The sequence below is a fragment of the Typopeltis vanoorti genome, chromosome 6, assembly GCF_054136105.1.
Source record: "Typopeltis vanoorti isolate ZY-2024b chromosome 6, IOZ_Tvanoo_1.0, whole genome shotgun sequence".
NCBI lineage: Eukaryota > Metazoa > Arthropoda > Arachnida > Uropygi > Thelyphonidae > Typopeltis > Typopeltis vanoorti.
This window is the reverse complement of record NC_143554.1, coordinates 74,415,204-74,427,310: the sequence shown is the minus strand read 5'-3', so window position 1 is coordinate 74,427,310 and position 12,107 is coordinate 74,415,204. Positions and strand designations below refer to the sequence as shown.

General features: G+C 36.2%; 1 protein-coding gene across 1 annotated transcript in view; it reads left to right on the top strand.

The window, feature by feature from the left end:
* The window catches only part of LOC150105579 (neuronal acetylcholine receptor subunit alpha-10-like), a 78,673-nt gene that overhangs the window by 40,676 nt on the left and 25,890 nt on the right, over nt 1-12,107 (top strand). Inside the window, exon 5 of the mRNA XM_090393982.1 lies at nt 3,069-3,607. Coding sequence (XP_090250108.1) covers nt 3,069-3,607 — 539 coding nt within the window. The remainder of the gene's footprint in view (nt 1-3,068; nt 3,608-12,107) is intronic.

The window sequence follows — 12,107 nt, the reverse complement described above, 5'->3', positions numbered from 1 at the left end:
TCCACACGCGACGTTGATGTATTATAGGTTTACAACCATTCTTAGGAAAGAGTCACATAAAAGAAAATAAACACAAAATCTAATAATTACCATTTGTTCAGACCAACACGTTCAATACTCAGATATTTCAGATGCAATCAAAACCTGTTATTAGATTTTGTGTTTATTTTTCTTTCATTAATACTCTTGTATAGCTGACATACTAGATACGTCATAATACAAAAACAAATAAAATATTACCGCAATGCTTTTATTTGAATATCTAAATGGCCTGAAATAAATGACTTCTAAATATTTTCGGACCTGTCATCTATGCAAGCCTGTATTATAATGTTATAAAATTATATAATAATCATCATGCCTATATGCAAGTTATTGTAAAACGACAATATGAACTCTGTTTTAACTGTAGTTCACACAATGTTTAACTGGCATATCCAAAATAGTATACACATGTTTTCTATACCTCCCCCCCCCCTCTAATCTGAATATTTCGTTAATAATTCCTTATTTGTCACTCCAGAAAACAGGAAGCGAATAAGAATAAGAATAAATGTTGAAGCCGAAAAAGCGAAAACGTTTACGTTTTCGCTTTTTCGGCTTCACGAAAAACCCGCAGGCTGTTCACGAAATGGACACGATGAGATAAAAATAAATGGTGAAAATTTTCACCTCTGAATTTTGATTAATACTATACAATGTATAAATAAAAGTCATATAAAGCCATCGATTTAATTTTAATCATATGTTACGTATAATATACAGACTGCTTCAAAACTAGTTCGATTTTGAATGGTTAATCGAAATCTGAAAAGCCATGTGCAAGCAAATGTAACAATATAGCTGAATGTTAAATAGTGTAACTGTAACATGAAAATTAAGCGGTCATACTTCTTCTTACTAAGTGAATTATGAAATGGGAAAAGATTTCGCATGCCACTCTATACACAAATTTGTGTATTAGGTATTTTGCCACTAAATAAAGTTCAGGTGAAAGGGCATTTCATTTTTTTAGCGTTTTACAATATAAAACCGGTAGCAGTAATTCAACGACACCTTTAAATTAAGCCTGAAAAAACTCCACCAAGTCAGTGAGTTGTGAATGACGTCAGTCGTTCGCTGAAACCAATCATTGGTCATGAGTGCAAGAAAAAAGTCTAAGCGAAGACTTAGCCACTAAAAATTTAGTCGAGATGTGTTCGCTTTAAAGCAATTACAGAAAATACACGGACGAGGCACTGCCTTTGGTTCTTGTTAGCGCGCGGGCCACACGCTGATGAAGATTACAGTATATGTACACGCAGTTTAATACTTCATAAGCTGCATACATGTAGCATTGTGTGACATGTGAAGACAAAATTAAAAGTCTGAGTGTAATATACAGATATAGGAAATCTGAGAATGAAATATTCACGAAAGGGATTGCTTTTAGCCGTGTGATTCGTCTTAATATTTCGCATCTGGCAAAGTGAAAATCCTTATACAATATGAGAGACATCAGAGATTCCTTCTATTTGACGTCAAGTCTCCGAGGTCAATTTGTTTTCCTCTTCAAAGATTCTTTTGTTTACTAAACAAATAGAGATCAAACGTAAATCTAAAACAATCCGTTTTTAAGTCGATATGACTAAAATAGGATGACGTTTGTTTCTAATTTGAAATGCTTCGAACCAACTTTCACTGGTTCTGCTTTTTTAACTTAACGTAACCTGTAAGTAGACAGCATCCCCCGCCTCTTGAAAATATTACTCAGAGCAAAACTGAACAAAAGAAAATTAAAATAAAATACTCGTATTTTATTTTAATACGAATAGTAAAATAAATAAAATTTATACGTGCCTGTGTTCTCTAGCCTCCTCTGACTAGAGAACTTTACGAGGCGTTTTTAGCCAGTTCATAAATTAGTGAAGCATCTGTGAAGCATGCAAGCGGGATTTTAATGCCATAAACTCATAGCATTCGATCGCAAAACTCACATTATTTCAGACAATAAGGCTAAAATAATGTGATCTAAGGATAGAGCTGGGTGGCCGCCGATTTTCGAAAGTTAAGGCTAACAGACTTCCAACTATTCCCTTTGGAGAGTGCAAAGGCATTAGAGGAGTACTTTTATTTATTTCATTTTCAGGTACAATTTACAATGATCATGTAAATTGTACCTGAAAAACCCCTAAACCCACTAGATATGGCGAATGTTACAGCTTTTATAGGGAAAATCGAATATTGTTCTCCAATATTCGACCTACGTAGTCGATTTGAATAAAGTATCGTATTCAATGAATATAGCGATCTCTTGATCTTATCCAAAAGAAAAGTTTTTTTTTCCAATAAATTACTCCTACCTCCTTGCTGATACTTGAAACGTTCATAAAACGTTATCTGCGAAGTTAGGGGGTTGGTTGGTTGGTTTATATAGTTGCGAAGTTAGGGGAAAACACTCATTCCAATAAAAATGTAAGACATGAGGTGCAGTAACACATGTTACTGCACCTCAAATTACAATCCAATTTCGCTGCACTGTACGTGAAACAAAATCAAACTTGGAAATATAATTTTTAGTGTACATTATATACTGAATGCTGCAGATAAATTTTTAAGGACCGCGGATGATTTTAGTATAACTCAATCACGTATATAAAATAATTATTTAATTTTTGCATGTTTAAGTGTCTATTTTGACTTACGATCTTTAAAAGTTCGGTCACGTTTTTCTAATACAAATAAACGTGTTACAGATATTGACTACAAGCCAGATTCATGTATGGATGTCTATAAAAGGAAATAAAAAATAAAATAGTTGTCAATATGTAATACTTACCTGATATTTTATTCATTTTTAGATATCACTATATTATATTATTATATTTTTGGATTTTTATTAATTCTTGAGATATCAACATACGAACATTGCTCTGAAAATTACGATGAAGCAATAAATTGGCTTTAAATTACTAAATTATGCAAATGACAGTGAAACAAACAATAATTTAAATATATATCGGGATACAATATTTTCCTTTCATTTTTTTTGTTTTGGTTTTTTCAAAACACTCTTTTATTTATTATAGTGCAGACTCCCAGTACAACAATGCAATCCTTAGTACAAATGTCATAGTCATGTCCGATGGAAACCTAACATGGCTGTCCAGTGCCATCTTTCGGAGTTCTTGCAAAATTAATGTTGCTTGGTTTCCCTTTGATGAACAGAACTGTTCAATGAAGTTTGCCTCGTGGACCTATGATGGATACCAAGTGAACGTGATTATACAAACTCGTGAGGGAGACTTATCGAACTACGTAGAAAATGGTGAATGGGACCTGATTGACATGATCGTAGCAAGGCACGAGGTATTCTACTCTTGCTGTCAGGAGCCTTATCCCGATGTGACCTTTCATATTGTTCTACGCCGACGACCCCTCTTCTATGTCTTTAACCTTATTCTTCCATGTATGTTAATTACTGGCATCGCTCTCCTCAGTTTCTATATGCCTTCTGATTCCGGAGAGAAAGTGACCCTTGGAATCACCACTCTTCTTTCCATGACGGTGTTCTTGATGGTAATTGGAGAAAGTATGCCACCGACTTCAGACACAGTGCCCCTTATAGGTAAGTGAGCGATTGTTTCCACCTTCTTTAATAGACTAGCGTCAATTTATAGCACAATGCTCATGCAAAGTGGAAAACTGTACTTTTTAATTAAATTATTTATATTGTAGGTTTACCTCTTTCCGTTTCAAATTAAACTTTTCTGTTCAAAATACTTCTGCCAGATTTCTTGGGAAGAAGACGATTTAAACTTAAACGGATATGATCCAGCGTTCATTGTAATAGCAAGCGAATCCCAAGTATGTGTTTTCCCTCAACCCAATGGTTTTGGTGGGATCGCAATTCTACTTGACTAGTGAATTATTATAGAACAAGGTGGTTTCCCGTCGCCTTCCTAGGTGTGTTCACAGAGCGGGTCTGCCTGTTTTGAGGACGAGAGAAAAAATACCTCGCTTAAGCATGAGACCGGCTAACTCACCTTTGACCGAAAAGCGCTGATAAAGGTTCCTCGCTTCATAGATGGGGTTCGAATCCAGGTCTTTCCAATCAAAGGGCTCCGATATACTATAGGTAGCTGATTTATAGTTATTTGTAACAAAGGATTTCGCATCCTTTTAGGGAGCTTTACTTAATTTTGACACTAAAATGGTGTGATTGAAATTAAAATTGAGTGATTCAAGAAAATTTAAGATGGAACGTAAATACCAAATTTTATTAAATTTGAACCAACCAAAGTTACATTACTACTATTTCGAATCGTCTTGTCACTAAAATTGACTAACTGTAGTCAAAATAGATGCGATTCGACAAATTTCAGTAAAGAAAGTAAATGATTTTCTTTCTTCAGAGTGAAATTATTACAATCATTTCGAATGTTCGAAATTTGGTAAAATGTTACCAAAGTTTGCATCGCAAATAATGAATTTAAACCAGAATTCAAATGACGTGACAGACTTCAGCAGTGATACCAAATCTGAATACAATCCAGAGAGAATAAAATGCATATAATAATTCACCTCGTTGATAATTGAGTTATTATATGCATTCCAACAGACAAAAGGCTGTGCAATTTTTCAAAACGCGCCTGAAAGCTAAAACATCGATGAAAAAGAATAGTAAAACTGTTTAGAAATAACCGACCACAAGATTCACGCACATATCATATTTAGTTAAATATATATTGTGAATATTGTATCAAATGTATTGTATTCACACTTAATAAATGTGAACATCTTATCCGGTGTCTGATATATGTGCTAGCAATATTGTGACCTCTGCAGTCAGACACAGTGCTTAACAAAATGAAGATGACGGTCAACAGCGGATATAGCTGAACAAACTAACATCCATCAAATTGCCATTTTCACTTGGTGTGGAATATTGGACTTTCTACTTCATTGAACCGCTTTTCTTTTTTTGGATTTTTTTTTTTTTTTTAAAGCCAGAAGTTTTCTTCTTGGAGCACTAATCGAACGTTGGAGAGTCGCGCGTTCACGTTTGTACATCGATCGATCATGCTTTTCCCTCCTCAACTATAAACAGTTTGTCCGTGTTAAGGTGGTTGATAGCAGATAACATGTGTAGCAAAGCTGGCATATACGAAGCTGCATCGGAATTCCAGCGGCAAAGTCAGAGACAGAATGCTAGATATAAGGAATTTCAAATATTCTCGTAGGTTCTCACAATGGCAAGTAAGACGAATTTCACTGCACTTTATTTTGTAATTTTTAACAGCATTACTCACAACTTGGTTACAAGATAACTTCATTCGCACAATTATTGGCTATAGCCACTTTACTAATAAGGAGACTGAATGAATAAGATTTATCTAATTATTGACTTTAGAAATTAAAATATTTTATAACATTCAGTTAGAACGGGATGGCATTAACAAGTCAACAAAATTTTCACGCATCAATCCAACTTTTGTTGCAATCATTACAAATCAAATATTATTACTAATGAATACTAAGCTATTCTTGTTTATCAATTACTTCAAGATATAATTTTCTCAGTTGATGGAGATATCCGAATAATAACAACAATAATGATGATGATTAATAGCATTTAAACAACTGCCATAAGTGTATAACTTATAGTCTAAGTAATCCACAAGTTTACATAAACCAGGGTAAGGTATTTTCAGAACCTTGAACAACGAAGGAGAAGGAAAGATAAAGAATTACTAAAAATTATTACATTGCACTGCACTTCACACTACACACACACACACACACACACACACACACACACACACACACACACACACACACACACACACACACACACACACACACACACACACACACACACAGGGTGTTCCTAAAATGTCTGGTCAAACTGCTGATTCCGATGACAAATATCATATAAACATAGGAAAAGAAATGCCTTTCCTACAGAGATGGAGCATACTGTCGGAAATACACAGGTGGCCGTATCATATTACATATGACGTATTTATCATCAGTGAGAAACTGTATCCTTACTACGCGCAGCGGATACAGGGGCTCTCACCAGCGGATTTTTTCCCACCTCGATTCAGCGTTGATCAATGGCCTCTAAGGTTGTATCGAACCCAGGTTTCTCCAAGGGCTGCTTTATACAGATAAATATCAATTCACCAAATATCAATTCAATATCAACTGATAAATATCAATTCAGATGGCATGCTCACTGGGCACGGTTCAATCGATATTAAATCAGGTTTTGATATCAATGATGTCACTGGAGCGACATCACTGAAGACCTACACATCGGCCCATTGTTCTTTCCACTGGCGTTCAGTGCCCAGCGGTACCAGTACTTCTTGGAGGAGGAACTACGACGTTGTTGAAGGACGTGCCATTAGCAACATGCTGATGCATGTGATTCATGTATGATGGAGCGTCAGCGCATTTTCGCCGAACTGTTAGGGAACAAAACGATCATTTTCGTTATATAAAAATCATTTTTATATAATGAAACCTGTGGTGAATTCATCACTAAAAAAACACACGTAATAATTAAAGTAATGACTATTTAATTCGTAAATATTTCATCCCAAGTATCTTGGGACATCATCAGTACAATAGTTTAAACAATACTAGGAATAACATACGTTAGGGCGCATGATTACAATGGAATCTCAATATGCGTGCAGTAATATAACTGAAAAAAAAAATATATATAAAGATTATTTTACACAATTTTGTATGACAATTTCCCATACTTTAGGAATAGTAAGAACATCGTTGCGGTTTAAATTTGGTGTGTGTAGTAGGGCTTCAGCACTTTCTTTATATAAACGTTCATATTTATATAAAGATCTGTGTAAAAGTTTCGATTTCTCCCAATGGATCCCATGGTTTGGATTTTCAACTTCGTGTTGGGAGAGACCAGATTTCTGCGGTTTGAAAAGATGAATGTGGTCTTGATGTTCCGAGATGCGTTTCTGAACAGACCTACCGGTCTGACCAAAGTAAGATAATTTGGAGGAGCATGGGATCTCATAAACGCCAGGTAATATCAGAGATGAGAGTTTGTCCTTAGGAGAAGGTAACAAGTTATAACAAGTAACAAGTTAACATCTCCGAACGTCTTTCAAAAATTATGAAGAAATAAAATTTTGCCATTACTTACAAACCTATCAACCAAATCTATAACTTGTTACCTTCTCCTAAGGACAAACTCTCATCTCTGATGTCACCTGGCGTTTATGAGATCCCATGCTCCTGCAAATTGTCTTACTTTGGTCAGACAGGTAGGTCTGTTCAGAAACGCATCTCGGAACATCAAGACCAGATTCGTTTTTTCAAACCGCAGAAATCTAGTCTCTCCCAACACGGAGTTGAAAATCCAAACCATAGGATCCATTGGGAGAAGTCGAAACTTTTACACAGATCTTTATATAAATATGAACGTTTATATAAAGAAAGTGCTCGAAGCCCTACCACACAGACCAAATTTTAAACCGCAACGATGTTCTTACTTTTCCTAAAGTATGGGAAATTGTCATACAAAATTGTGTAAAATAATCTTTATATATATATTTTTTTTTTCAGTTATATTATTGCACGCATATTGAAATTCCATTGTAATCATGCGCCCTAACAGTATGTTATTCCTAGTATTGTTTAAACTACTGTACTGATGATGTCCCAAGATACTTGGGATGAAATATTTACGAATTAAATAGTCATTACTGTGGTTATTACGTGTGTTTTTAGTAAAACGATCATGTCTCCCCCCGGCAGTTGGAGATGCAGAGGTGGATCATTTGAATGCCTGCCGCAATCTCCCGATATCAGTCCACCGGATCTCTTTGTATGATGTATAATGCTTTATATAATGTTACACTAGCATTTGATGAACAGGCTTTCCATCAGAAAATCATGGATCAGATCTGGAATACTCCAGGACTTTTGAACATGTGTAGCAATCGCCCAGCCGACGATCTGCGGCATGCATGCTATTCACGGAACCATTTCTAACATTGTTGTAATATAGCCGTAGAAAGCTGTTAGCATCGATCATTTCTTATGTACAGTACTACTGAGATTTTCCCAGTATGTATGACGTGCAGCTTCAGAAGTGCTATGTCTCTATAGGAAAGCATTTCTAGTCCTACGTTTATATGACTTTTGGTAATCGAAATTGGCGGTAAAATAAGTAAAGTACCAATAAGTAAATGGTTATACAGCATAGATGTTGCGAACAAGTCACACATCCCCCACACACACATCAACGCGAAACGATGTTTGAACTGGCACCGTTCCTAGACCGTAAATGATTGGAAAAGGATTCTGTAGAGCGACGTGATTCGTCGCTCTACAGAATCCTTAGATGTTGCACTCTAATGGTCGTGTTTGGATGTGGAGATTACCTGGGGAACGGTTCTGGAAGGACTGAATCATTCCAACTGTCAAGTTTGGTGGAGGCTTGGTAATGGTATGGGAGCGTTTCAGTTGGATGGGGCTTGGTCCATTGGTAGACATGTCCATAACCATGACATCTAATGGCTTCCTGGACAACTTCATGCTTCCGTCGCTGTGAAAGTACTTCGGCAGTGACCCTTGCATGTTTCAGCACCACAATGCTCCATGCCATACAGCACTGCGTATTCGAGATTGGTTTCCACAAAATAACGCTGAGGTGTTGGCAGAGTCCAGACCTCAACCCCACCGAACATCTTTGGGATAAATCGGAACGTCGAATTCGCTCCAGACTACAACGACCGTCATCAGCAATCGGGGTCGCTTTGCGCGAGGAATGGAAGAATACTCCTATTGCTACATATGAGAAATTGGTTGAAAGGAAGCCTCGAAGGCTAGTTACTGTCATTCTGGCGAAAAGTGATTCCCCTCCCCCCTCGGTACTAGAAATGTAATTAAAACACATTTTTTACCACAACTAGATTGTGGTCAATACACTATATTGCCCTTTGTCATCATAGCGCATTTCTAAGGACACTGCCGAAATTGAAAATCAGGTTTTTCTCCAAGCAAAGGAGACATATAATAGCTACTTTACGGAGACGCTGAAACGGTTGAAAAACACATGCAGTTAATTGATATAATACACTTGTATCATTCATGCCTACGTAAGATCTAATGAAATCAAACCTCTATTATAATTAAACACATTTATACGATGGTTATTTCTAAAGTTTTACATGAGTAGCTAGTGGGATGATGTAACAGCTTCCGCCTTCACATTAGCTGTAAGCCAAACTCCGAGGAATAAATGCTGCGTGTTCACTTTCTCTTTCTGGTGTTCTTGTTCTGCCAAGATAGACTTCAAAGTGGAGAAAGAATTTGACCGGGTAGGATATCGCGCATTTTACGTAACAATACGAGACCACATGAAATATCTAATCTTATGAGAAAATGCGAATGGCAAGTGCTTCCTCATCTTCCCATACTGTTCTGACATAAATCAGCCAGACTTTGACTTTTTTCCTAAGTTAAAAGAACCACTCCATGGGTAATACTTCAATGCCATTGATAAGGTTTCTGTTCTAAGGGACGCGATTCATCAAATATATCAAAAATGGTTTGCTAGCAGGAATACAGAACCTCCGTAGATCAGTCAGTATAGGACGAAGTCCTTTGGTCGGAAAGAGCTGGGTTCGATTCCTCTCAGTCATGGGAGGAACCCTTATCTGGTCTCTTTCGACTAAAGGTGAGTTAGCCGGCATCATACGGAGGTAGTTTTTTTTTTTCACCTTGAAACTTGGGTTTTTCGTACCCCAGAACAGGCAAACCGGCCCCGTGAAACACATGAATTACAGTCATGAATACGTCCCAGCCATATGCCGGTCCCGTGCCTGCAAATAATTGGGGAGTTGGGAAAAGCAACGGTGAACTACCCTGTAAAAATCTCACCAGGAATACTTTGTGGGCAATGCCTACAAGTCACCGACGATTGGAAACGACTGAAAAGGAAGATCAGCAGGAATACAAGGATAACGCATAAGTTGGGCAGCAATGATAAGGTAGGATGAAGATTAATATCTACGGCCTGTAAACGTATTTTCGAATAAAGGTTTGTTTAACAACAGCAGTGCGTAGAACATTTGAAATGATCTTCGATACTTATTCATAACTGGGTCTCTACCAACATCGTGCAAGTACAATATCAGCCCTTCAAACAATGCCTCCGTAGAGAAGTCACGGATGATGCAACCATTACACTTACTAAATGCAGACTTGGTGTTGAATCCCGTTTATGGTGCGAGAAACTTTCTTAAGTGGTTTATTATTTTATTATAACTAGTGAAAGCAAAGGTCGGTGTCATACCGTGGTGGAAGGTTTGTTCTAATGGAAAAGGGAAAAAAAAAGGGGGGACACAAAATTTAATTTCTTGTCAAATATAATTTACTTTACTCCATATTTCGCTACAATTCTCTCTCTCTCTCTCTCATTTGGAGTTACAATCAAGACTCGAGAAATCCACTATGGACGAGTTATCAGAGACAAGTTGCGAATGAATTTCCAGCCTCGTTTTTAATGCATTCAAAATATATTACCATATTTTCTTCGCACAATTTACGTTTTCTTTTTCCATTTTAAAACATCATCTCATTCACTTCATTATTTGATTACAGGAGGCGGCCAAAGAATTTATTAAAGAAGTTTTATTTCCAACCAGGATATAGTACTTTATGTAACTAATTTAATAACTTTGCAGACTGTCGCCCCCTCCCCACCGCCAAGCTAAAAGTCAGTTTGCATGAAATATCTCGCTGTCATTTTTCGAAAGATGAAGTAATTCCTATGTACTGCAACAGGTGGCACTATTTATCTCTCATCTTCTGTTATAAACTTATGCCCACCTGGCTATTGCTGGTTAATTTGGAGTTAAGAATTCGCAAACATTTTATTATGCATAACTTGCAACTCATCATCACTCTTCTTACAAAAAATTGGATATCACGAAACAGAAAAAAAATAATTTAATAAGATCGATTTGCATTTGTTTCACTTCCAACTAAAATACAAAATAAGGCGAATTTATATGATTCTTATTCTTCCAGCATTCGGTTTAAACCTTAAGTACTCAATTATAATACAATAGAATATTGCCATAAGCTTATTATCAGAATTCACTTGAATATTTTACGTAATGAAACGGTTTTTTAATATATTTGAACTTTTGCAGTTAATTCTAAAATACAGTCTCGAGAACTCATTTTCAAATATTGTAATACTACGGCGAATTTCCCTCACAATTGCTGTAAGTGTTGCTAGTTGTGAGAGGAGTTTTTCTAAATAAAATTGATTAAGAATTACCTACATTACTATCAAATAGACTTCGCCAATGTCATCGACGATTTTGCTAACATAAAAGCAAGAAAAATAATATTTTTGAATGTTGAAATTAAAGTTTTACTTCAAAAATAAACATAGTGTTTTAATTTCTTTCCCTATACGTCGTTTTTTTTTTTTTTTTTGGCGTGTATTTTTGGTGTGTATTGAGAGGGGCGGCAAAAGCTCTAGTTACACCACTGCGGATATCGGACCATGAGATCGATATTATATTGTGGAAAGTGAATCGGCTTTCCTAGTGAGTGTTAACTACGTTCTTGCTATTTCTGCAAATTGTATTACTTGTCTTCCCTACTAAATGGATTATTTATGAATAAATTACATAAATTCACCCTTTGATATAAAACAATATGAAAGGAAACAAACTATATTTTTTAGTATTTGTGAAACGCAAGACTGAAGGTGAACGTAAGGGATCAGAAAGTGTTGAAAACACTGAAAAAAAAAAAAAAGGTCTGGTGTGTCATGAAGTAAGACGTGCTTTCCAAGACAAGTGGTTCAAAGCCTTTAAGTGGTGCTAAAGACGAAGTTCCACATTTTTATAATAGAAAAATATCTCAGAGCCACTGTCAGTAACCCTAGATGCCAACAAGGTTTTCACGGACTTACAAAGTAGAAACATGTAGGTTTCAAAAACACCCAATTCTCACAAAAAATGCTGTGGCATACACTTAGCAGAAATCACAGGAAAACACATCTCTGGTTGCCTACGAAATAAAGGTGGATTCCAAATTGTTTGAACACTTTAAGTGCC